This window comes from Rhinolophus sinicus, chromosome 12, assembly GCF_057876585.1.
Source record: "Rhinolophus sinicus isolate RSI-liver-muscle chromosome 12, RSI-T2T, whole genome shotgun sequence".
Lineage (NCBI taxonomy): Eukaryota > Metazoa > Chordata > Mammalia > Chiroptera > Rhinolophidae > Rhinolophus > Rhinolophus sinicus.
In genome coordinates, this window is record NC_142512.1 from 45,667,179 (window position 1) to 45,694,524 (window position 27,346).

At 37.9% G+C, this 27,346-nt stretch overlaps 1 protein-coding gene across 16 annotated transcripts in view; it reads right to left on the reverse strand.

Annotated features, from left to right (window-relative positions):
• Positions 1-27,346, reverse strand: part of BPTF (bromodomain PHD finger transcription factor) — a 124,998-nt gene that overhangs the window by 73,182 nt on the left and 24,470 nt on the right. For 13 of the 16 annotated variants that reach the window (XM_074319900.2, XM_074319898.2, XM_074319894.2 and 10 more), the window contains exons 2-5: positions 23,209-24,031; positions 11,258-11,481; positions 5,012-5,215; positions 4,273-4,461 (exon numbers count right to left, since the gene is read on the reverse strand). In XM_074319900.2, coding sequence (XP_074176001.2) covers positions 4,273-4,461; positions 5,012-5,215; positions 11,258-11,481; positions 23,209-24,031 — 1,440 coding nt within the window. The remainder of the gene's footprint in view (positions 1-4,272; positions 4,462-5,011; positions 5,216-11,257; positions 11,482-23,208; positions 24,032-27,346) is intronic. The other 3 variants (XM_074319899.2, XM_074319901.2, XM_074319904.2) reach the window with 1 other exon arrangement.

Below are 27,346 nucleotides of genomic sequence, written 5' to 3' on the forward strand. Positions count from 1 at the left end.
GAGCAGGGCATTCCAATCACCTGAGCCACAGAGCAGGCCCAGAAAATGTTTTTAATTTGAGCCAAAATAAGAAAACAAAAAAGGAGTTTAAAAAAAAAAAAAAAAAAAAAAAGCATGGGTGAAGCAAGTATGACTAAATCTTGATAATGTTTTAATCTAAGTGTTAGCTATATGAGGAAGGGATCTATTATACTATTCTCTTAACTTTATGTTTGAAATTTTTCATTAAAAAAATTTATGAGAGATAGAAATGGCAAATTTAAAATGTGACAACTACAAAGCTACAAACCAGTACTACAATCAACTAACTCTTATGGGAAAAATGCATATAACTGGAAGAAAAGAAGTGGCTCACACAAATAACATCAGATTCCTCACTAATCATTCCTTTTACAGCTATGGATCTAGTTTTGTAGAGTGCAGTATACCTAATTTATAATTGCCTAAAAATCATTTTCTCAAATAATGAAATAGTATGTAAAGATATCCCCTCATTTATGAGCTCAGAGTTCATAATGCGTTTTCTCATAGAAATATAAGAGAAAGTGATTAGGTTCTAGGCCAGCCCACAAAAACTACCCACATAATATATACCCAAGTATGATTTTAATCAAGAAAAATAATTTTGGGATAGGAACTTAAGAGCTTTTGTCTATAAATATATCTCTTAAAACACTTTATAGAAAGTGCTCTCTGCTATCAGGGAGCTAATGGTATTTCATAAAAGAACAGTCAATAAGTCCCCTACCCAAGTATTCTAATCTAAACAAACCATTAATCCACTGAAAGCAAACTGAGTTCAATTCTATCCTTTTAAACTTTTAAGGTGTTAATGAGCTGAGGACTACCAGAAACTCATGATGCATAGCTTTTCTGTTAACTTGTCCCAAGTGGAAAATAGTGTTTTCCTCCAATTTGGCTGAGAACACCGATTCTGGGTTTTTAAAATAATGCTTCTAGAACTCTTCACCTCCTTACTTCATTAGATTATAGGATTAAGAAAATCTCAAGCATTTCCTTCAAAACACCACAAAGGTATCACCTACCAACATGTACATTTTAATCCTCACAGTCGGTAAGTTCTAGTCCTACAGCAAATAGTATAGTTTTGATATTTACAATACTATTTTCATTGGTCATGACACTGTAAATGACTAAAAACAGGGAAATTTTTGTAATTATCCCTCAAACCAAAATTACATATAGATCTTGATCTTCAATGTCTGAACATAAACACCAAAGCCTAAAAAACAAAAACAAAAAACCCCACAAAATTCTAAGCAAAAAACTACTTTAGAGAAAAAAGTAATTTTTCCACCTGACAGTAAAAGGGAAATTTTTAAGAAGGAAAAAAGTGAGGTAAAATAAATAACCTGGAGATGGGCCCCAATAAAAAACAAAAAAAACAGGGGGCCGGCCCGGTGGCTCAGGCGGTTAGAGCTCCGTGCTCCTAACTCCGAAGGCTGCCGGTTCGATCTCCACATGGGCCAGTGGGCTCTCAACCACAAGGTTGCCAGTTCAATTTCTCGATTCCCGCAAGGGATGGTGGGCAGCGCCCCCTGCAACTAAAATTGAACATGGCACCTTGCGCTGAGCTGCCGCTGAGCTCCCGGATGGCTCAGTTGGTTGGAGCGCGTTCTCTCAACCACAAGGTTGCCGGTTCAACTCCCGCAAGGGATGGTGGGCTGTGCCCCCTGCAACTAGCAACGGCAACTGGACCTGGAGCTGAGCTGCGCCCTCCACAACTAAGATTGAAAGGACAACAACTTGAGTTGGGGGAAAAAAAAAAAAGGCCTCGAAATACACACTGTTCCCCAATAAAGTCCTGTTCCCCTTCCCCAAATTAAAAAAAAAAAATCTTTAAAAAAAACAACAACAGTGCGTCCATTAAAAAAAAAAAAAGAAACTTTGACCTAATTGTCCTATACTACAACCAATAACTAAAAATAGATATCCTCTTCTAGTGTACATGGGCTATTTATCAACATTAACAATACGTTGGACCATTTAAAAAGCCTAAACAAATCTTAAAGGACATAAATCATGCACCAGAATATACTCTGACTACAGTGGGTTAAACTAGAAATATATAACAAAAAGACAATTGGAAAATCTCCAAATGTTTGAGTATAAAACAATGTACTTCTATATTAAGTGATGGGTTAAAAAAACACACATCATAATGGAAATTAGAAAATATTTAAAACTGAATGATAAAGACAATATAACATATAAAAGTCTGTGAGATGCAACTACAGCAGTACATAGAGGGAAACATACAGCCTTGATAGCAGACATAGAAAAAAGAAAAACTAAAAATCATCAAAGCATCCATCTTAAAAAGCTAGGAGAAAAAATAACAGAGTGTTTAAGACTTTTGGAGGTGACGGATATATTTATGCCATACATTATGGTGTATATTTATGTCCAAAACCATCAAGTTGTATATATTAAATATGTACAGCGTTTTGTATGTCTTATACCTCAACAAACTGATTTTTAAAAATTTGGGGGGGGGGGGGGTTGGTGAAATCTACAAAAAATGTAAAGAAAACAGGAAGGAAATAATGAAGATGACAAATACACTAGAAAAAACATACAACAGAGAGAGGATCAACACGAAAGTTACTTTTTAAAAAGTCTGATAAAAATTGCTAACAGTACTGTCAGAAGATTAAGAGAGGACAGATAACCAATTTCTGAGTTGAAAAAAAACAAAACATGACTACAGACCCTATAGACATTACAAACACAGGATGTTATTATGCCAATAAAATTTAAAATTGAAATGAAATGGGTGATTCCTAGAAAAATGCAACGTATTAAAACTGATACAAGAAAACAGAAAATATGAATAGCTCACTACCAAAGAAATGGAATATAATTAATAACTTCTCTACAATGGAAACTCCAGGACCAGATGGCTTCAGCAAACATTTAAGGAATAAATAACACCAAGCCACAGAAACTACTGCAGACAAGAGGAGAAATGAGAACTTGACACAAAGGTCTGACATGGGCATTATCCTAGAAGGAAAACTCTAAGCCAATATCACTCATGGAAGTAGTTGCAAAAATCCTAAACAAAATATTAATAAACTGTATACAACAATATTTAAGAACGAAAATACAAATCATGACCAAGTTGTATTATACTTACTTCAGGATATGAGATTCGGTTAACACTTAAAAAAAACACACGTAGAAACTGCTTCCAGTCAAGATAGAGGGACTGGATTTACCCTCTCCCATGAAACAACCACAAACAAAAAAAGAGACAACTTAATAGAAAATGAACAAAGGAACCCACAGGCACTTCAGAAAAGAAGATATCCACATGACCTATATGCACATATACACATATGCATGCATACATACACACACGAAAAGGTGCTCAACATCCTTAGTCACCAGGGAACTGCAAGCTCAAACCAAAATAAGTTATCCCTACATTCCTACCAGAAGAGCTAAAATAAAGATTGGGTGGGGGGCGGGGGGCGGATTACATGATGTTCTTATAACACATAGAAAAAGTCTTTCATGATTTTCATCCAAGTATTAACCATAATTCTTTACCTTTAATGGAATTACCATTGTTTTTTTTTCTTATTTTGCTCATCTAAATTTTCTAATTTGTTTTTTGAAAAATACATGTAGCTCCTATAATAAAAGTTCTTTTTCATTTTAAAAATGGCACAAAGAAAGGCATAATCATATTATAGGTGTGATATAACTTATTTTGAGCATAATTTTAACTTTTAAAAGCTTAAAATATGCATTACTGATTAACTTACATTTTTATATCAAATATAGCGTACAAAAATGTTCTGTGATGATGGTTCTCTATTATATTACGGTTTGAAATGTTATTTAAAAAACTACATGAGCACATGCAAACATAAAATTAATCTGTTAGCACATACAGAACTGGAATGGTCAAATCATTCAACACTGAGCCATTAGTATGTAAGTACTCAAAACCAAAAACATCTGCCACTATGGTCTGGTGATAAAATATACAATTAAGTCTAATACACAAAAACAGCTAAATGAACTTTCAAAAGCATGATTATGATGAGTTTCAAGCACTAACTGCAAGAACATGTGTCAAACTCCAAATGTTAGGTGACAATTTAGCAATCAGGGATGGCACTTATGTAAGCAAGCAGCATGAATGAACATATACTTTAAGTTTTAGGTGACATTCAGCTTTTACTACAAAAGGGAAGGATTCCCCCCATTACAGAGGCATTGATACACTGCCCTCTGTACCTGGCACGTCCTGGGGGAGCTCAGATGCCACCTTCTTCTCTGCCATGTTGCTGCTATCATGGGTTTCTGAGAGACACCCCACAGGACTCCTCCCTTCAGAGGGACTAGTCTCTTCTGAAGAAGCATTTGTTGTGTTGTCGTCAAGATTTGCTGATACAGAGTTACCTTTATCCCCAACTTCTGTTGGCTCTACAGTAAAATGCACAATAAAACTTTAAAGATATCCTTCAGAATTGCTTTAGGACATATGGCCACATTCAATCAACTACTAAAAATGAAAGATCACCAAAAAAATCCCGCTTTTATTTGATGGCCATCTTGAAGCAATTAGATTCTGAAATATTTCTGCAGTAGGTAACCCAAAGAGTATTTCAGAATATTTAACATATTAAGAATGTTTAAGTAATTAATATAAAATAAACATATTTTATCATATACAAAAGTGGATATTCTGGTATAAAAAGTGTTTTTTTCACCAACAAACCTTACAGGGAAATGGTACCTTATTAGGACGTATAAATAGAGATCTGGGTATAACATTATAGTAAATCCATCAATATATAAAACTCATTACAGTGACTATGTTACAAGGGGAAAAGGCATCTTTATCTCTTTAGAAATGTAAAATTATTTAAGTAGTTGCTTATAATAAAAAAGATTCATTTCCATTTGCAAGTAAAGTTGGAGATTTCATAAATAACACTGATGAAATTTCTTTTTAACCAAGTAATTTTTTTACCCTCAGATTTTCCTTGCTCAGGATCATCGTCTGGTGTTTTATCCTCATTTTCTTTTTCAAGGGACTGGTCTTCAAACTCCTCCCTGCTTTTCTCAGCATCTTTGGAGTTATTCTCAGTCTCACTGTTGTCCTTTTCTATTTCTTCTGGGCTTTTAACAATATCAATCTCTCCCTTTTTGGCTCTTATGGATTCCAAAATTTCTTCTATAATAAAAACAAATAAAAAATTTTGTTTCCATACATACCAAATATAAAAGTACTACAAATGCCACTTTTAAGAGTTTCAATTCAAGTTATTAAAGTTAAATATGTTAAAAGCATTAGAACCATGAAATAAGGATCAAGATTATCAGTATAATTCTGATGTTTAGAGAACTCAACCAATTTGGATATCTTCATTTCTAGAAAATACATGCAAATTATAGGCTCTTTTTTTTTTTAAAGGAAGAAAAACCTAGTCTACTTTATGAAATTGAGACTTGATTATAGATGACTGTCACATGCTCTGCCACATGACAGAGGCCCACCGTGTGGGCAGCATGGTACACTGACCAAAACCCAGAGCCCCACAAACTATGCAGATCAGGTTTGAATTACTTGTGTGACCCTGGGCAAGCTACTTAACCTTCAGTCCACTGTAAAACGAAACAACAGAGGCTCATTTGGAAACATTTTTCTTTGAAGTTCCAGAACTGTTCTGCAAATCACTAAATCTCTAAGGGCTCTAATCCTCTTTCAACATGGGTAGTGATACAATGATAGACCACAAGATTATTCTTTGGGTTATGATCCAATACGACCACTTTTTATTTTGTTGCTCAAATTGTCCAAGCTTTGGCCATTGGGAGATTTTTCAGGTGAGTCCTGTGTCCTTTAAACAGATCTCATCCATTCATTCATTCAGCACTTCCTTACTTTCCAGTACTACAAGGTGCTCCAGGCTCCCCAGACTCCCCTTGTGTTTTCCCTGTCCCAGCCCTAGAATCCACTCTAAGGAGTCTTGGTTCTTTTTTATTGGCGTATGATACTTAGAAGCCATGATCTGGGTGCTAGGTGTACTTGTAACTACTGGGGTATCACTGCTTCTGCATTCTCTCATCCTACAGAGCGAGGAAAGTATGTATGTACACTGACCCACGTGTATAGATACATCTACGTTATTTCTATATCTATGTGTCTGTGGTTCACTACCCTGTTGCTTCTTTGTAACTACTTCTCTGACAAAAGAAACCTGGTTCTCATTATCTACAATATACCTATTTGATCAATATTAGTATACATAGTAGTTTCAAAATTGATAAACTGTATACCCTTCTGTATTTACCAACTAGAGACAATGTTTGTGAACAAGAAACATTTTTAAAACCAGGTACTCATGGTACTTTTTGGATTTTTTAATTTCCTTTGTTTAAGTGTTCTTTAACTTCATTTTCGTCACTATTTCTTAAATTGCAGGTGTCTAGAATGTTTCCCAGGATTAGAAAAACCTTGTAAAGTCATCACTGGAAAATACCTTTCTGGTAAAGTGATTACGTCTGAGCTGACTGGAGTTAATTCCTCACACTCGCTCTCACCTTCTCTACTTATTCCTATAAGAATTTAGAGCCAACGAACATCTAAGACACCTACAGGACAACAATTTCAAGTGGAAGGTAATTCCAACTGGCATATTTTCTGTTCTCATCATCCAAGTCATCCCAGGATCCTTTCTGACATTATTTCCTCACATTCCTGCTTTCAGTTCTGATCTACCCTAGCTGCATTTACTCTTGCTAAGTACACCAGACTTACCAACGGAAGTATCTCAAATCACTCTTTTTAAAAGAACTTTTTATTTAGAAAAAAATTACCTACTTTTCTTAGAGCCAGATGATTTCTCACTTTCAAACATAGCTCCACCCTGATCTTCCACTGCCAGATTTATGACCACAGGTCTCTGATTTTCTAAAAAGGTTGTAATTTCAAATATCCTATTTGTTACTACTCTATCAAGCATACATATATTTATAAGTTTAGATGTGCTTGTTTTAGGTTTAAAAAACTATGGTACCCATAACCATGAGAAAACCAGACCAAAAAGTCAAAAGGAGAGAAAAACATTAAAGGATGAAAGAAAAAATAATCAGTTTAGATTATATCTAATCTATAACATGTATAGTCTATGCACATGTTTGTCTTATGCTTTGCAGGAATATTTCAAAACTAAACTGAAAGAACTAACCTACCAGATTTAAAAAAAAAATCTCTACTTAGAAAAAAAAGTTATTCTAAAGATAAACTTCCCTCAAACAAGCAAAATAAAGCATTATTAAACACAATTACCATAAAGGTATATGATAAAACAAATTTAGTAAACCATTTACAGTTACAAATATATGTAAATTGTAGAATCTAAATGATGAGTATATGGGTGTTTACTGTACAATTCTTTTGACCTTTCTGTATATTTGAAAATTTTCATAAAATATTAGGGGGAAAAAATTCATCCACCAAAAATAGAATTAAACTCTTCTAAAGCGGACATGTAGGTATATAAAAACCAGAGGGTTCTAAATTTCAAAGAATTTATGCTGTTTGAGAGGTTAAAAATATCAAGTCATTAAGACAGACTGTGATTCTGAAATTATGACACTGAAACTTATTCTTGGCTATTTCAGAACCCCAGTAATTTCTACTGTTTTCATCTCATAAAATCCCAAGTTAAAGAACACCACTAGATATTATTTTGGGTATTTACCTGGACTGGATGCTCCTAAACTGACTATCATAGCCAAGACTTTGGTTCCCAGAGAGAGCAAATAAAGGTTAACAGTAGCAGCCTAGTGTTTTAATGGGGGAATTCTTCTATATGAACGTCTAATTCATTACCAATACACTCCTTACAAAATTGTTGACAGAATTAAAGGCTTGTAAAACATCTAGGTGAACACCTGGCCCACAGTAGGTACTCAAAAATGTTAGTTTCCCCTTCTGTTTCCCATCAATTTTCAATTCTTGTGAATCCCTCCTCCTCTAGTACCAGGTTGGTTGCACTGAGCAAAAAAAAAAAGAAAAAAAAGGAGGAGGGAGGGAGGGAGGGAGGGAGGGAGGGAAGGAAGGAAGGAAGGAAGGAAGGAAGGAAGGAAGGAAGGAAGGAAGGAAAAAAGAAAGAAGGAAGAAGGAAGGAAGTTGGTCAGTCACTTTTTGTATAGATCTCACCATTAAATCCAAGGGGCAGTTTACCTTATTTAAATGACCTCCACGCTGTATTAAGAGGGTAACTGCAGGAAACAAGGCGATCTCACAGCACACAAGCTTTGGCCACCTAACTTTCTAAGACTGTATTGTGGCCTAACACTCAAAGCTCTGTCTGCTGTTTTCGATTACTACAAAGGTTTAACTAATATTTAGAAGTACATTACATGCTGAATTACACTGAAATATAACACGCTCACTGTAGGAAATCTGAAAAATATAAAAAGGAAACCAACTATAATCCTACTATGCTAACTGGTTGTTTTCTAAATCTGGTCTATTTATCCAACTGGTTATTAAGAAGAAGAGAATTTACCGTGTTTCCCCGAAAATATGACCTAGCTGGACAATCAGCTCTAATGCGCCTTTTGGAGCAAAAATTAATATAAGACCCAGTATTACATTATATTATATTATACCCGGTCTTATAGTATAGTAAAATAAGACTGGGTCTTACATTAATTTTGTTCCAAAAGATGCATTAGAGCTGATTGTCCAGCTAGGTCTTATTTTCAGGGAAACATGGTAAGTACCTCAATGACCCAGCTACTGTTTTTGCACAGTATCTTATATAATTCTCCAATGTACAGTGTTCTATCACATGATAATCCATAATGGAATTAATGAATTCCTCTTTTTTGGACATTTTTTTCATTTTTTTACATTACCCTAAATCAGACCAGTAAACACTGATTATCCATTCTATTTTGGGTTTGTTCTTTATTAAGATGATACTATGTATACAATTTGGAAACAGACAAAACACTCTAGAAAATATTTCTAATTCAACATACTTGATGAAAATACACTTCACGTTGCTTTGTTTAGGGGACTGGACATAGATCTTTATTATGGTACTAAAAGCTGAGAACGTAAGACAGCAAAAAGGGGTTTGTCAATTTCGACACCATAATTCATGAAAGGAAATTAAGAGGGGAAGTAACCTTTCTGAAATTAATAAAACTCCCTCTCCATAAATATGAATGAATTCAAAAGAATTGGTGCAGTGTGTGAGAATCAGCTTGTATATAGATGAGCTAAATATATTTATTTTAAATATAAACATTCTACTTTAAGAAAACAGAAAATGGAGACATCTTTCAGTAAAAGGAGAATGGGGAAAATTAAGGCATATCTGCTTAGCAGACAATATATGCAGTAAAAGAGCAGAAACAGGCAGTTAAACTTTCAAAGTCATACCTAATCATTTCATCTAAGTTAAGATTTAAAGGCACTATTAGAAAATGCAGGGACAGCCTGGTGGCTCAGTTTGGAGCGCCTTGCTCCTAACGCCCAGGTCGCTGATTCGATTCCCACATGGGTCAGTGACCTGCGCTCTCTACAGCTAAGATTGTGAACAATGGCTCTCCCTGGAGCTGGGCTGCCGTGAGCAGCCGGAGGTTGGCATGAGCTGCCAGTGGGCTACCATGTGCTGCTGTGGGCTGCTGAGTGCTGCCGTGGGCTGCCATGTGCTGCCAGGAGTGGCTGGTGGCCAGCGTGAGTGGCTGGTGGCCAGCGTGAGCAGCCGTGGGCTGCTGTGTCCTGCCGCGGGCTACCATGTGTGGCCGTGAGTGGCGGGTGGCCATGAGTGGCCGGGAGCCATCATCAGCGGCCAGCAGCCGGCGAGAGCTGCCACGAGCTGCTGTGAGAGGCCCACCAGCGACCGACTGCCTCAGCCGGGGGAGCACAATGCTCATAATACTAGCGTGGGCCAGGGAGCTGTGTCCTACACAACTAGACTGAGAAACAATGGCTTGAACTGAAGTGGGGGGTGGGAGGCAGAAGAAAGGGGGGTGAAATAAAAGAAGAAAATACAGATGATACTTATTAAACATGCACAGAGCATATCTGGCAGGATTTTTTTAAATGGCAATAATGGTTGTCTCTGGAAAAAAGAAGGTGAAACTGATTATGAAGATCACAGATTTATTTTTCACTGAGTCTATACTAATATAAATAAATGACTGAATAAATAAATGGAGAACTTATTTATTTACCTCCTGTGTAGAAAAATCCCAAATAATTTATGTAGATAACTGTTCCCTCAAGGAGGTGGGCATAACACCCCAACCCCTAAGTGTGGTCTGTGCAGTGACTTTCTTCCCAAAAACAAAGAATGGGTGGGAGGGATAATTTTATAATGGAGAAACCTGACAAACACTACCTCAACCAGAGGAGCCAAGTTAACATGGTCAGTGTAAGTCATGCTCACAGCACACACTCTTGATATGATGATGAGAATGGCACGTCCCCTCTGTGGTCTTCCTCCCCAAACTGCGTAACCCCAGGCTGACTGAGAAGAACCTGAGACAAACCCATATTTAGGGCATTCTACTAAATACCTGACCAGTACTCCTCAAACCTGTCAAGGTCATCCAAAATAAGGAAAGCGTGAGAAACTGTGCCAATCTAGAGGAACCTAAAGAGACATGATGACTACAATGTGATGTCCTGGACGGGGTCACGAGACAGAAAAAGTGCCATTCGATAAAAACTAAGGAAATCTGAATAAAGTATAGACTTAATTTATTACAACATACCAATATTGGTTCATCAGCTATGACAAATGTACTGCAGTAAAGTAAGATGCTAATAACGGGAAACCTGGGGCAGGGTATATGGAACTCTCTGTACTGTCTTAGCAACTTTTCTGTAACTCACACTATTCTAAAAATAAAAGTTTTATTCAAAATAACGAAGCAAAGAGTAAACTTTAAAACAATACCATTTCTCATAATTAAAAACAGGATTCCCAAACAGGCTTAAAAAGATACTTGGATTAAAAACAAACCACTTGGGGACTATTAGTAATGACCAGGCCAAGATCCAATACACTAAAACGAATAGCATCTCTAATTCGTATTAGGATGAACAGCTTCTCTCAGCAAAACAAAATACAGAGAATTCAAGTAAAATATACACACGTGATCATAATGTTCATATTTTGTAGTGATTTCATACCAAGAGTTTATGTCAAATAGAACAAGAAGTAAAACAAGAACATCCCCTCACCGTTAGCTGCCGCCAGGAAGGACTTGTTACTGCCCCGCGCCTTGTTGGTCAGGTCCTCGGTGATGTCCATGTGCCTGTGGATTTCCTCCCGCATTTCTTCCAGAACTTTGCACAGTTCTGCTTCCCAGTAATCTTTGTCGAGACAGTCAATTAATTCTGCAAGCTGGACCTTTGTGCTGTAGTACCAAATTTTCTTTTCATTTTCATTTTCTGTATCTTCTTCTCTGTTTAAAAAAAGTACAGGAACACTTGCTATGTTAGACACAATGGCAACTTATCTGGCAATTTTACCTGTTCGATGCAAGTTAAAATATGTAACACAAAGTTTGTGCACTAAAGCTCAATGTATTTGCTCAATATATGAGACAAGAGATCCCCTCAAGTCTCATTCAAACGCAACTTACTCTTATTTCATTTGAACAACCTCTAATTATTTTGATTTCCTATCCCACAGCAGCTTGGGATAAAATAATTATGAGTAGTAGTGGGGAAAGAAACTAGTACAGCAGCAAAGGATATCTAAAAACGTAACACAGAAAACAGGACCTCAAGCTTCTGAGCATTAGTACTTGGTGGCAGACAGTCTTGGTTACACTTCAATCAACTTCCAGATCACCACTGGAACAATGTGATGAGCAGAATTTATAACGATTTTTTTTTTTTTAAAGGAGGGCGTAGCTCACAGTGGCCCATGCAGAGATGAAACGGCAACCTTGGTGTTATTAGCACCACGCTCCCCAACTGAGCTAACTGGCCACCCCTATGAGCAGAATTTTAACCAGAAATGTTCAACTATATTCAGTACGTGGCCCATCCACATTACAATAAAGGTGAGAAACACTTCCATAAAAATGGTATAAAGGCTCTAAGCTCTGGTCCTTGAAGGCGTTATCTCAATGGAGAGAGAATGTCTCATCTTTCGTATTTTCTGATGGACAATCAAAGCTCAGACTGGAGAGAAGCTTCCTTTTCCACTTAAGTCTCTCCAGTGGGTCCCATTCACCCTGGAACAGAGGTACAGACTTCAACAGGGATGGACAGTCACTAACTATTATAAAAAACACAAGACAAATTAATGGCTAGGGCCAGACTTAGAGAAACACATGTGATGGTATTTCTTCTCTCATTCACAAGGAATTCAGGAGTGTGTGTGAGGTACTTGATGAGAAAGAGTCTAACTTTCCCACCTACTCAAAGGCAAACTCATGGAGTTGAAGGAACTGGACTTCAAGAAAGATGTGGCTTTAAATGGGCTCGGTCACTCATGAGATATTAGAGCGTGGACACGCCACAACCTCTCTGAGCCTCTGGGCCACTTTATGTACCTGTCTTCAGGGCAACCGGAACGATGACAGCGATTGTAAGAAGACATCTATCCTAGTGCCTGGGCACATCATTGGTGATCAATAAAAATACCCTATTATATTAAGGTAGTAAATAAATAAAAATTTAGCAGAATTCCAGGAATGAGTCCTTAAGCAATCCCGAAGAAAGAAGGGATATATTAAACATGGATAAATAAAACGGTAACAAAATTGTCAAAAATTTTAAAGAAAGGAAGATTAATAAAGGGTTCCTTCATTAGCTTTTCTCTTTCAGATCAGCATCTGCTGGCATACGAGGTTAGGAAATTTCTGTTAAAAGCTTTTTACAATTTCTGAGAATTGTTGTTTAAATCAGCTCTAGATTTCACTCTATAATGGATATTTCTACTGACTTTTCTGAGTGATGACAATAGTCTTATTCCAATTGACAGTGTTAAAGAAGTCAGAGTCTTCTAATCCAAAAATTAATAAAAAGCTTTCAAAAGGCAACACCAAATCAAAAATCTAATTAAGTGACAATATCAAATCAGCAAGTACTTAGTGAGCCCTGACTGAGCTATAAGAGTCATAGCACAGCCTGATTCTTTATGTTCTAAAGAATCAATCTTTAGGATTTCCCCTTTTATAAAGATGTTGAATTCTTTAACTGTTTGCTTTTTCTTCTTTATTCAGAAATATCTACAAATTTCAATGGAACAAGAGAAACATTCTACGTAAAAATGTTTTTTGGGTAGAAAACATAGTTTACAAGCATATGATTATCAACATGAAAATGAGATGCTACGGGAACAAATGTAATTTAATGGACATTTTGTCCCTTTTTTTCCAAACAACTCACAGACTATCGAAAGGGTCCCTAACAGCTGAATGACTTAGTCCATGCTGGCATCTACAGAATTTCCATCTTAACAGAGAATAGTTATTTATTTTTTTTAAGGAGGGCGCAGCTCACAGTGGCCCATGCGGGGATGGGACAGTGACCTTGGTGTTACTGGCACCATGTACTAACCAACTGAGCTAACTGGCCACCCCAAGAACAGTTACTTTTAATTTTAATCTTAATTTACATCTTAACAGAGAACTCACTGCTTCACATGGCAGTCTGCTCTAGACTGGAACTGCTCTTTTGGGAAGTTTTTCTTTTTAATGAGATGGTGCAAACCTAACACACCCACCCACTAGTCGTGGTCCGGCTGCTGGAGTTACATGAAATAAACCTAACACCTGCACACACAGTCCTTCCAATCCTTCACAACTTCTGTAATTGTACTGTTTCCTTTGCAGGTCAAAGATGCTCAAATACTTGAATCATTCCTCATGCAACATGTTTTCCAATTCTTCGTTACCCTCATATTCTTCCCCCAAATGTACAGTTTGTCCATGTCCCTCTAAAAATGTGACAAGCAAAAACTATTTTTTATTCTCCTCTTCAAAGGTAATACTTAACACTGACATTTGTTTTTCTTCTTGAAGCTACATGTAAAAGGATGAATTTTTTAAAAGCATAAAGTAGAAAAAAGTGAGCAATAACTGCTAATGCTTTCAAAGAAAAGTTGTCTGAATCCTTATGCACGTGGGCACATTTACAGTTTACTTAATGAAAATTATTTGTTCTAATTGTAAAAGTGATGACAGCAGCTTTCTCATATAAATATACATGGATTTGTACGTATATTTGGTTTTGGGGTTAGAATGTGGTTTCCACAGAAGCTCTGTGCTTACAACGTCCCATGTGCACACCCAAACTGGCATGGCTTCCCTACAGATACTGATCAGCGCAAGGAGCCCATTGGATGGCAGGAAAGGACAGGTTGGCATGAAAACATTTGTCCAAAAATAAACTTTTGAGCAAACATACGTATGTCTACATTTTAAAGTCTGGCTTTTACTTTCACATGATATAAGCAAGAGGTTGATGACTAACAGTAAGTTTTGAGTTTTGTTACTAAACAAACCCACAGAAACTAAGAATGAGGAACACCAGTGTACTGGGTTGAACAGTAGGTCCCCCAAAGTCATGTCCACCTGAAACCTTAGCCTGTGACCTTATTTGGAAAGAGGGTCTTTGCAGAGGTAATGAGCTAAGGATCGTGAGATGAAATCATTCTGGATTTAATGTAAGCCGTAAACTCAATGCCTACTGTCCTTACAAGAGAGGACACAGAGAGACACACCGATGTAAAGACGGAGGCAGATTGCAGGGATGCATCTGTGTACGAGCCAAGAAACACCGAGGAGCGCCAGCAACCACCAGAAGCTAGGAGGGAGGAGGCATGGAACGGTCCCCTGAGAGCCTCCCGAAAGAACCAATCCTTTGACCCTGATTTCGGACTTCTGGCTACCAGACTCGTGAGAGAATAAAGTCTTGTTGTTTTAAATGACTCAGTTTATGGTAATTTGTTATGGCCGCCCTAGGAAACTAATACAGATGTTGGTGCCAGGAAATAGAATGTTGTTCTAACAAAACACCTAAAAATGTGGAAGTGGCTTTGGAATTGAGTAATGGGGAAAGGCTGGAAGACTGTAAGGTACTTGATGGAAAAGGATTAGACTGCCTTGGGGAGAGAGAGGTAGGTAGAGGTAGGTAGGGAGGTAGGTAGAGAGGTAGGTAGAGGTTATGCTGCCAACAAGCCGAGGCACACTTGGGGCACCAGAAGCTGGACAATGCAAGAAAGTATTTGTTCCTAGAGCCTCTGGAGGGAGCACAGCCGCGCTGACACCTTGATTTTAGGCTTCTAGCCTCCAGAACTGTGCGAGAATAAATTTCTGCCACCCACTTTGTGGTATTTTGTTGTAGCAGCCACAGGAAACTAACGCAGCTAGGGATTCAGCAAGGAAAGACAACAGCTACTAGGTCAGGCAGCCCAAGGAGGTCAGGAGCACACATTCTGGATCCAGAGTGTCTGGACGGAAGCCGCATTCCATCACTTACTAGTTGTGTGATATGGGATAAATGACTTAACCTCTCCGTGCCACAACTTCTCCATCTGAAAAATGGGTGACAGTGCTTCTATAAAATGCGGTTGGGAAGGGTTGAGTTAAAATATGTAAAGTACTCAGAACACTACCAGCCCCTCGTGGGTGCAATATACAGAATTGCTATTATTTTCCTCATCTTATGAAGTATGTGATCTCTTCCTTAAGACAAATAATTACAAGTAGGACTGGTGTGAAAAAAAAAGTAGAAGTCTTTCAGGGAGCAAGAGGGAGACAGGTTCACAGAAAGAAAGCCCGAGAAAATGGCAATAAATAGGCCAAGACTTGAAGGGTATGTTAAAAAGCCAAAAGGATTTTTTGGTGTTTTAGTTTGCTTTTTATTTTGTTTTTGGGTGGTGGGAAGCAAGATAATTAAACGTACAAAGTCAGGGGCCTGTGAACTATCTGTTAAGAGCAAATGGGAATAATTGAGAAGTTTCTCAACTTGGGGGGAAAGGAGACATGATCAGAACTGCTATTTCAAAAATCTTCCAGCTATGGAACACAAAATAGAATTGGGTAACAGGGAGTTATATACAGATCACTCTGGAGGCCACTAATCTAGTCTAATCGTAATGATGTCAGCTTGTATTATGGCAGGGACAGCGAGAATGGAGAAGAAATGATTCAGTATTTAAGAGGTAATTAAAAGGCATAACAAACAATATAGGACAAAAGACTACTGTCAGATTTCCAGCTTTAGCAGCGGGTAGGATGGTCCCATTTACCACCCGTAAGATGGGAACAGCGGATGAAGGGTAGGAAATGGGGGAAGTGGGGAAGTGGTGAGTCCCAACTTAGGCATGTTGTGTTTGAGCTGCCTGCTGTGTGGACATGTCCAGGAGGCTGCTGGACATACTGAACTGGACATGGGCAGAAGGGTTACGTGTGATGGCAAGTAAGCCAGCAAATAAATAGGCAGCTTCCAGTTAGGATGGGGAGAGGCACGTAGAAAGCTGTGTGGGTTAAAAAGTGTGATTTAGTTCACTTGGAAAATGAAAACAATACAGTTTTAAAATGACGTATCTAAGGTACTTTTCTTCAGAATGGAGAGTGAGAGAAAAAGGTGCTAATCTAATTTGGCAATTCCTATTTTACTAAAAGTCCCAATTTCAGAGCAAAACGTTGACAAGATGAAAGCAATATTTAAGAAAGATTGGCTCTCTTACATATTGGATTAAAATCAATCTCTAAATTGTTTATCCAATATTCTGTTTCCTCAGATGGAGTATAAACTATAAATAACCTTTCTTTTATTATATGTTTCACTAACTTACACAAAAAAACATATTTTTAAGTGAATATTAAACAAAACCAGTAATGGAAAAACTTAATTTCTACAAACTACCAGCAATACAATTAAAAATTGTGCCCTGCCCAAGACTGTTTCAGGCACGTCCCCCAGGAACATAATTCATCCTTTGAAGCTTCTGGGCTTCCAGGAAGAGCCTATACCAAATCTCCACATACCATGAACGGAGCAGTTTACGTGGCTTCCAAACTTTCACCAGAAGTATACGTATAATCTACCACAAGGGGGCACTTAAACTGAAACTGTTCTAATGTAACTTTATAAAGATGTTAACATCTTTCAGATTTACTCAAATTATTGACAAGGAATACTTAATTATCACTAACAAAGATATTTAAAGTTTCACATTTGACGTGACAAAGAAAATAATCAAAATGTCAAAGCATGAAAAAAGATATCCTTATTTGTCTGAAATCTTCATTAAACTTTGTGTACTTTATTATGCATTTAGAAAAGCAATTTGAGGCACTATGATTAAACATTTTAAAGCAAATACATTTAAATAGTTTCACTGCCAAACATATAACTTAAAGAGTTTTACTGTTGAATTTAGAAAAGTAGATTATTTCATTTCATCAATAACGTAGCACAAATCCATCCACAGGTGCTTCAAAGGTAACTTCCTAAGTTCTCTGACTCATGTAATTTCAAAGGTTTGTACTTAACCACATTCAAAAGATCTTTGTCTGAGTGTTGTTTTATATACTGATCCTGACTTATCAGAAAACAAAACTTTTTTGGCACATGACTTATTTTATAGTTTCTAAAAATGCCTTTGTCTCAAAATTTTAAACATCTCAGAAATACCCAGCCCAGATACAGCAAAAACCATTATACTATCTCCCTGCCTCCCCAGTTATAAGCACTGATATTAACAGCTAAAACACTGCAAGTTGTAGACTTCTCAAGATAATGGCTTGGAAACCACTACTGTATAAAATTAGTTATTGAAAATATTTTTATGAACAGGTTCTGAAAAAAAAGTCCAGGTCCCACTTTCTAACAGCCATAGAGTCTTGGGCAAGTCCCAAGACAAGTTATTTAACCTCTGAGCTTTAGTCTCTTCATCTATAAAATGCAGACAAAAATAGTACCTATATTACTGGGTTCTTGTGAGGATTAATGAAAGAACATAAATAAAACAGGTACTAAACTTATGGACCTTGGTCTTATGAATTTGACCTCAAAGGCAAGGGAAGTAAAAGCAAAAATAAATGAATGGGACTATATCAAACTAAAAAGCTTCTGCACAGCAAAAGAAACCATCAACAGGGCAGCCAGTTAGCTCAGTTGGTTAGAGCGTGGTGCTAATAACACCGAGGTTGCCAGTTCGATCCCTACATGGGCCACTGTGAGCTGCGAAAAGGAAGGAAGGAAGGAAGGAAGGAAGGAAGGAAGGAAGGAAGGAAGGAAGGAAGGAAGGAAGGAAGGAAGGAGAAACCATCAACAAAACGAACCAACCAAATGGGAGAAGATATTTGCAAACAACACCTCCGATAAGGAGCTAATATCCAAAATATATAAAAAACTCATACAACTCAACAAAAAAAAAAATCCAACAACCCAATTAAAAAATAGGCAGAACCTGAACTTACACTTCTCCCAAGAAGATATACAAACGGCCAACAGATATATGAAAAAATGCTCAGCTTCACTAGCTATCAGGGAAATGCAAATGAAAACCAGTGAGATACCACCTCACACCTGTTAGAATGGTTGTTAACAAGACAAGTAGTAACAAGTGTTGGAGAGGTTGTGGGAGAAAGGAACCCTCATACACTGCTGGTGGAAATATAAATTGGTACAGCCACTATGGAAAACAGTATGGATGTTCCTCAAAAAATTAAGAATAGAATTACCATATGACCCAGCAATCCCTCTTCTGGGTATCTACCCAAAAAATCTGAACATATTTTTCCGTAAAGACATATACACCCCTATATTCATTGCAGCTTTATTTATGGTGGCCAAGACATGGAAACAACCCAAGTGTCCTTCAACAGATGATTGGATAAAGAAGATGTGGTATATACACAATAGAATACTATTTTGCCATGAGAAAAGATGAAACAGTGCCACTTGCAACAACACGGATGGACCTTGATATTATCATGCTGAACGAAAGAAGCCAGAGAGAAAAAGTCGAGAACTATATGACTTCACTCACTTGTGGGATATAAAATTGAAAGCAACAAACAAACAAGATAAACAAAAACTCATAAACACAGACAATTTAGTAGTTACCAGAGGAAAAAGGGGGGGAAGGAGGAGGTAGAAAAGGGTAAAGGGAGTCAAATATATGGTGATGGAAGGAGATCTGACTTCAGGTGGTGAGTACACAAAGCAATATACAGATGATGTATTATAGAATTGTACATTTGAAACCTATATAATTTTATTAAGCAATGTCACCCCACTAAATTTAATTTAAAAAATAGTTTTTAACACTTGTGAGGCACATATTAAGTGCCCAATAAATGTTGCTGTTGGCTAGTTATACTAACCCATCACCAACTAGTTCCACCTTGGTCTAAAACTCTAAAACCAAGGCCTTCACCATTGATTATTGTGTAATAAACCTTACAGATGCCAAGGCCTATCTATATGTGCATAAATCACCTTTGGCCTCTGTCCAGCCAGAAAGGGTAGCACAGGAAGTGAGATGCAGCGAGAATGAACATCCAAAGGAAAGGCAGGATAGGGAAGGGAAGCATAGGAATGGGAGAACAACAGCATGGAATAAATTTCATTTACTTCCTAATTTGTTCACAGCAATCCTGATTACTCTGAGCCCATTTGGGAGGGGATTTGAGACTCAGTGAACGTGGTGTGTTAACTGCTGACTATCTATAGCAATTACAAGCAAAAGGTTCCCTGACAGGCAGTGTCAATGACTTTTCACTTAAAACGAAATACAGCATTAAACTTCAAACCAAAATGTGGTTATAGTTACCTCACCATTTGTAATGACTCTGCCAACAAAAGTTTCCATGCTACCACCTCCATAGCAAGATGTCAAAAGGAAAAAAAGAAAAAAGAAAAAAACACACACAATATGACCAGGTATTTGTGAGGTGAGGGGCAAGGAAAGAAATTAACACAAAAAATTTTTAAATACTCGTAACTGATTCCAACCAACTGTATATAAAACTTTATACGCTGTTTCTCATACCAGTTTCTGGATTTAGGTCATAGACTGAATCCACACATCTAATTCTGCTCCCTCCTGAAACCCTCTTAAAATTGCTAAACAAATATGCGGTGTGATAAAAAAAATACGGTGAATGTTCAAATTTTTAAAAAAATTTATTACAGTAAAAGATGCCTTGCCATGAATCCCCGTCAAAATATTCCCCCTCGCTTCAAACATACTTATCTCATAGTTCTTGCCACTTTCTGAAGCAATTCTGGAAGTCCTCTTTCGTGAATATCTTTAGTTACACTGTCATGGCTGCCTCGATGTCCTGAATCGATTTACCTTTCAGGGTAATTTTGCCTTTGGGGAAGAGCTAGAAGTTGCATGGTGCCAGAAATGGTGAATGAGGTGGATGAGGACACACCGTAATGTTTTTATTTGACAGAAATTGCCCTATACCAGAAGTGATGTGTGACACACTGATTGAGCATTATACTGATTGAGGATGAAACCATTTGCCCATTTCATGTTAACGCATTATTCGTGATCTATGATTTTCAGCACACTTTAAAACACCTTCTCTGAACCGTAGCTCACACCCAACTGCACCAAACAAGTTGAAACTTGTCACACACTGTAACTAAGGTTCAATGTGCCACTTCCCATGTTGAAGATCCCTGCCTTTCCATTGGATAGCACTCAGCAGCAACATTCACTGTAGTTTTTTTATCACACCTCATAATTTTAAAGATATAAACTCACAAAGAGAAAATTGGACAGACAACAAAAAATTTTGGGAAGCAGAAAAGCAGACGGACAAGTGGTAACTAACTGCCTTCGGAGAGCCAAGAAAGCCCAATCCCAAACCAAAAAGGTGAAGCTGAGAACTGACACACTCCTCAAAAAGCACTGAAAATGAGAGCAGCACGTACAGCAGAGAACTGCTTGAAAGCTGTTTAAGGAGCAGATCCCAAGACCACCTATCCTCTTCAAGCCATTAAAGGTTTAGTCTCTAGTGGAGATAAAACTGAGGTTCTCTGGACCAGGGTACACAAGACACAGGTGTGAACAAAGGTACTATTTGTTGGTTTTCTGTAAAAGCAAGGCACTGAGTGGCTATACATACAGTACATGCTGTATGAACGTTAAGTGCAGCCCACTTCCACCATTCAGCCAGCCAGACCCTCATGCTCCAAGTAGGTCACCAGAAAAGACCTCTCTAGGCCTTCTGACCAGCTCAAGAAGGACACCAGGGAGAGTGACACCAGGGATTCCCAACAGATTAGGAAAACCCAACAGTTAAGCTCAAAATTCGTAAGGCCTACCCACTTGCTCAGAGCTTCCAATCTCCTGTATAACCCCACATTAACCAGGAGCAGAAAATTAAGGATTAATGGACATCTGAGGGAGAAAGAGACAGACCAAAACAAACATCAGGGAGAAGCAATTTACAAGAAATAGAGATTATGCACAGATAGAAAAAAACACAAAAAGCCATCAGTAGTGTCCTTAGAAAAAAATTTATATCCAATGAAACAAAAACAAGATTTTATTTTATTATTTTTAAAAAGGAGGAAGATTCTAAGAACAAAAGAGCTCTTAGAAAATTTTTTTAAAAATGATAGCGGAAAAGAAAAACTAAATAGTAAGTCTGGAAGATCAAGATAAGGAAATCTTCTAGAAAAATAGTAACACACACACACACAAAGAGGAAAAATGACACAGAGGAAAACTGGAGAGAAAAGATAAGAAAATCAGAAGACCAAAATAGGAAGTCCAACATTCAATAAAATAATAGCTCAAGATAAATATAACAGGGAAAAGGAGAGGAAGAAGTCCTCAAGAGAAGTTCTCAGAAGCAAAGGACTCAACTACCAGATTGGAAGTGCTTACCAAATATCCAGTGGATTAAAACAGACCCACACACTATCACTCAAAAACAGCAGAACGTCGGGGGCAAAGAGAAGATTCTATAAGCTTCCATATACCGGGGGTGGCAAAAAAAAATGTATACAACTGGACACTTTGGTCGACGTTGCTCAAGCAACAATTCACCATAATCAGAAGTGTCTGGACGCTGATAGTAACCACTTTGAGCACATCTTGTTATTGCAGAAGTCAAACGTGACTTGTATTCATCTTTTGTTATTGGTATATACTGAGTATTACAATTTTAATACTGCTTTCCTTTCTTAAAATGTGTACAAACTTTTTGGCACCCTCTGTATATAAGTCCAAACTAGTCATATACAAAGAATCAATGAATGGATTCAAATTTCTCAATAGCAGCTGCAAGAAGACAACTGCCCAAAATTCTGAAGCTGTCTGCTTACTCTGTACCATCTTTATAAAACCAAGGGTGAGCCTGGCTACCATACCTGGCTTGGCTTGACCACGTACAGATGAAGTTCCTGCTCTCGCTCTCCTCCATGTCCTGCTCTGACATTCCTTTCATCCCACCACAGATTTTCTGATTTGACCTAATTCTGAGCTGGTAGAAGACGACTTGGAAAATATTAGAAGCTAGCTGGAAACACAAAGTAGTCCACTGCCTCTGGTCCAATTTTCACAGGATGTCCAAAACCAAGTCCACACCACAACACTGTCCAACACCCTGACGGAGGTAAACCCTCTACTTTCCCAACCCGCCTCCCAACCCTCCCACTGACCTGCCTGGAAGAGCCTCTTGAAAACTCGCAGGAAAGCAGAAGCCAGACTATGACTATGCATCTGCTGGGCTTATCTTCTCCTGGGAGACTGCAACCAATACTGGGAGAACTGATCTCTCCTTAGACAGCTGGTTTGTTTTTTTTGCTCCATTTTACATACAGATTTAGTAAAACTAAAAAGAGAAGCAAGAAAATCCTAACACCAAAGCGAGGGTGGCGATTACCTCAGGACGGACTGTAGGTTGTATAACCCAGGAAGGACCATGGTGGTATTCTGCCTACTGACGTTCTACTTTCTATTCTAGATACTTAATACAATGCTGTCTGTTTTGCTTTTTTCATACTCTTCTTTCTTTACAATTTTAAAAACTGTTTTAATGTACATATTCCTTCAAGTTAGAAATTATTTAACTCTACAACGCATGAAGTCACGAGGTTTAGCACCCATCAGCAGCGTAACTCTGCTACATCAATCACGAAGCAAACTGGCTTAATTTTAACTACATACAAAAATTAAGACCAGATTTACTTACATTATGAGTCTTCGGTTTAAGAACCAGTATTTCCTCCGACTTCTGTCATATCCAATAGGTTCGTGTCGAATATATGGTTTGTTTTTTTGGATTTCAGCAACACAGTCAGTCACACCAGGCACCTTATGTGCCACACAGACTTCACACTGCCATTCATCCTCTGGCACCTCCTCGAGAGGTGGTTTCACACATTCCAAATGGTACACTGCTGAACATGTCTCACAGCAAAGCAAATCCCCAAGTTTGTGACAAACCCTACAATGGTCATCATACTGGATCACCCCTTCAGACATCAACTCCTCCCGAGCAATATTTGTGGTGAGAAACTGATCGACTAAGAACTGCAGAACTTTGATTTTGTTCTCCACTGGTCCGTAAGGGTAGTCATCTGCTTCTTGGTAAGGAAGAACGTGATGGTACTCCCGGTCACTCTCACAGTACACCCGCAGTACCTCCGGCCACGTCATCCCATCAATGAAGTACAGCGTGGAATTCACGCTGTCTTTCAGGTCAGCAGGTCCAAAGGTAGTATTGGAAGTATCTTCTTCCCGCAACACTGCTTTCAAAAGCACAACGTGCATCTCCGCCATAAGTGTACACTGCTCTTGACTCACCAAGGCTGCACAAAAGTCCTCAAAGCGAAAAGGAGATAACCTTAAAACAGTGCCAAAGTTCCGCAGTACCTCATAAATGGCAATAACATTCATTATATGCTCATTAGGCACCATTAAATCCTCAGAGGACTTGGGAAATTCAAGGGGTGGGATGTCTTTTTCTTCCAATATTGGAGAACGAGGCCGATGAACTCTTGGTTTTCGCCTACCTGTAAATAAAAAAATGGTATAATTACAAATCAATACATTATTTCTACAAGTGAAGGGTTTTCCAGTTTTTCCTATTTGGATACATGCCTCAAAAAATAAAAAAGCATACCTCTATTTTTCTAATAACTGTCAAGTTAAAATAATACCAAGAAGCAATGATTTAGCTTTATCTTTTTAGTCTATAGAAAAATCTAAATTCAAAGTTTTCCCATTACATTCCAAACTAGAAGTAAACAAAAATTTTAATTATAATCAGCTCTCAATTACCTAGAGAGGTTAACTGGCTTACTGGTAACCATGATTTAAAAAAAACAACAAAAAAAAACACATCTGTGAAAGATCTGACAAGAATGTAAATGAGAAAAAACATCTCCATGTAAGATAACAGGCACAGTAGATCTCACACTGTGTCAGAAATGCCTCTCAACAACCCCACAAAAAGCCCTCTGGTGTAGCACCCCTTTTTTTCTGCCAGAAGTGCTTCCTAAGAGCCAAACGGGGAGTTGCACCGTGAAGCAAAAAGTTAGGGGTGAAACAGAATGGAAGAAGTGAGGAGGAGGAAGGAAGAGAGAAATAGAGTTCTAACACTGGGAGAAGAAAGGGGGGTTGGGGGCCTCACCTAGGAAGCAGACAACAGTCTACATTTATTAGCAGTCAGTTAAGCAACTTTGGACACCTGTTCCCCAATTTATGAGACGTGATGCCCAGTAATATATATATGTGTGTGTGTATATATATAGCATTTGAGAGCTTAGTTTATAACAAGCACATTATCTCATTTAATCGTCGGAACAAGTCTATCAGATAGTATAATAAGCCCTACTGTATAAATAAGAAAACTTATTGAAAGAAACAAGTTTCTCCTAACGTTTACAGTATAGGAGATGTGTTTTTAAATATCAGAAATTTTAATGAGATCAACTAACATTAAGTTAATTTTTGTGCATTAAGTTTTATTAACCATGATTTTGAGTCACTGGTACCATCGTAACTGTCTCCTCCCTGTCCCTCAATGCGGTACCTTCTCCCTGCCCTCCAACTCACTCTCCTTACTCTCATGGACAAATTAAAAGGGTACATAGTACCAGGAGAAGAAAGCATGCTAAAGAATATATAAAAGGTCAAGATCTTTTAATTTACACAATGCACCTCAACTACTCGTTCACTGGGAAGTAGATTTCTCAAATAAGCACATACCCATTACTTTTTGTACAAAAAAGTCCAAGGGATCACTCTGCCAGACACTGCTGGTGAGCCTACATAGTGAAAAAGAAGCCTCCTCCATTTCAGTAAACTTCACAAAAGTGACACCATCTACACAGGTGCAGTTTTCACACATTCAATTAAATCACCAAATCACCAAATTACCATACTAGTAAGCCTCATGATGGGTAATCCAGCCCATTTCACTGTTTTCTGGAAATTATGGGATTCTTCTGCATAAGTATAAATGAAGTAAATCAGAAAAGAGGTATAAGAGAAGACTAAACTAAAGGAAAACCCTCAAAGAGAGCAGAAGAAACGTAAGTCAGCCAATGAGACAAAACTGCTTATAGACACAGTCCCCATGTTCCTCTCAGCTGTTTATGCAAAACACTGTCAAAGAGAATCCAAATAAAAGACTACAAAAAGAAAGGCAGGAGAAAAGCAGTTCCAGGATCAGAATGCAGAGGTCCTGGGATAGCCGGTTAGCTCAGTTGGTTAGAGCGTGGTGCTAATAACACCAAGGTTGCCAGTTCGATCACCGCATGGGCCACTGTGAGCTGCGCCCTCCTTAAAAAAAAAGAAGGGGAAAGAGAGAGAGAGAATACAGAGGTCCTCAAATGTTAGGTTTAGGAGTTTGTACAGTACTTTATTCTGGAAGTAATAAGGGTTGGCACAGATTTTCTGAGCAGGGCAGGGACTGCGTAGAATGTTCTAGAATGACTGGGACCAGGGGAACAGATCAGAGGCACAGCATCTTCTACAATTACCCGGAAGATAAGTATCTGGATTCAGAGTATGTCTGTGAGAACAAAAGAGAGAGAGAGAGAGAGAGAGAGAGAGAGAGAGAGAGAGAGAGAGAGAGAGAGAGAGAGAAAGAGAAAAGTAAACTTATGAAGAAATCAACTGGTATGAAATATACCACAACTACCACCTGGAGATTTAACTATACCTTTTCCTTCAAAAGATTATTATAACCGCGCCCACCTCCCCGACCCCCGCGCCATGATACTTCTGAATTCTTGCAGCCTTCTTTGAAGCATATGTTACCTTATAAGTTATGTTTTCATAGTATCCACCGCATTTCCCCAGCTGAACACCCAACTCTTATGCCAAAGAAAATTTGACATATTTCTCTTATCAAAAGGCTTCGCCCAGTATCATGGCCTTTAGACAATTTCCCTTTCTTCTCACCATGTGAGTATTCCATCTCCTGATCACTTGAGTAGAGGCATGACCCAGGGTGGACAAGCGAGTCTGCCTGGGACTTTCTATTAGGCACTGACCGAGAAGTGCTCTGAAGCACTTTCTTTCCATGAAGGTGGCCAGAAGCTATTGATGACTAACCCACCTTTACCTCTCTCATGAAAAAGGGAATGAGGGTGACAGAAGCAAAAGTGAGAGGTAAGTACTGATAACTCGTGTCCTGGTGGAACCTGTCCTTTGAATTTCCCAGACACATAAACCAAAACCATTTCCCTTTGTCCTTTGAATTTTCCAGTCACATAAACCAAAACCATTTCCCTTTTGCTTAAGTGAACATGTCAGTTTTCTGCTCCTTGCAAATAAGAATACTGATTAAAACAGTATCTGACACTGCACAGAGTAGACTTTTTATAACGAGAAACACAATAAATTACTATTTAAAGACTATCAATGAGAACAGTTAATGTTTAAAAATAGATATCTACAGAGGGTGCCAAAAAAAGTATACATATTTTAAGAAAAGGAAAGGACTGTATTAAAATCACACTGATGGTAACCACTCTGAGCACCTCTTGTAATTGCAGAAGTCAAACGTGACATGTATTCATCTTTTGTTGTCGGTATATGTTATTACAACTTTAATACAGTTTTTTCCTTTCTTAAAATGTGTATACTCTTTTTGGCACCCTCTGTATTTGTAAGGGAGTAGCACGAATATTGTCTAACTTCATTTAATGTTTAATTTTAAACAATCAACTTTCATACATTCTGAAAGATTTGGGGTAACCATTGTAGTCTGACTTTTTAACATTTCATTCAGCTTTATATCTGTTAGTTTTCTGTTGGTTTCAGAGGTAAAAAGAAAAGTAAAAATTCTGTATTTTATATTATCTAGCTGGAAACAT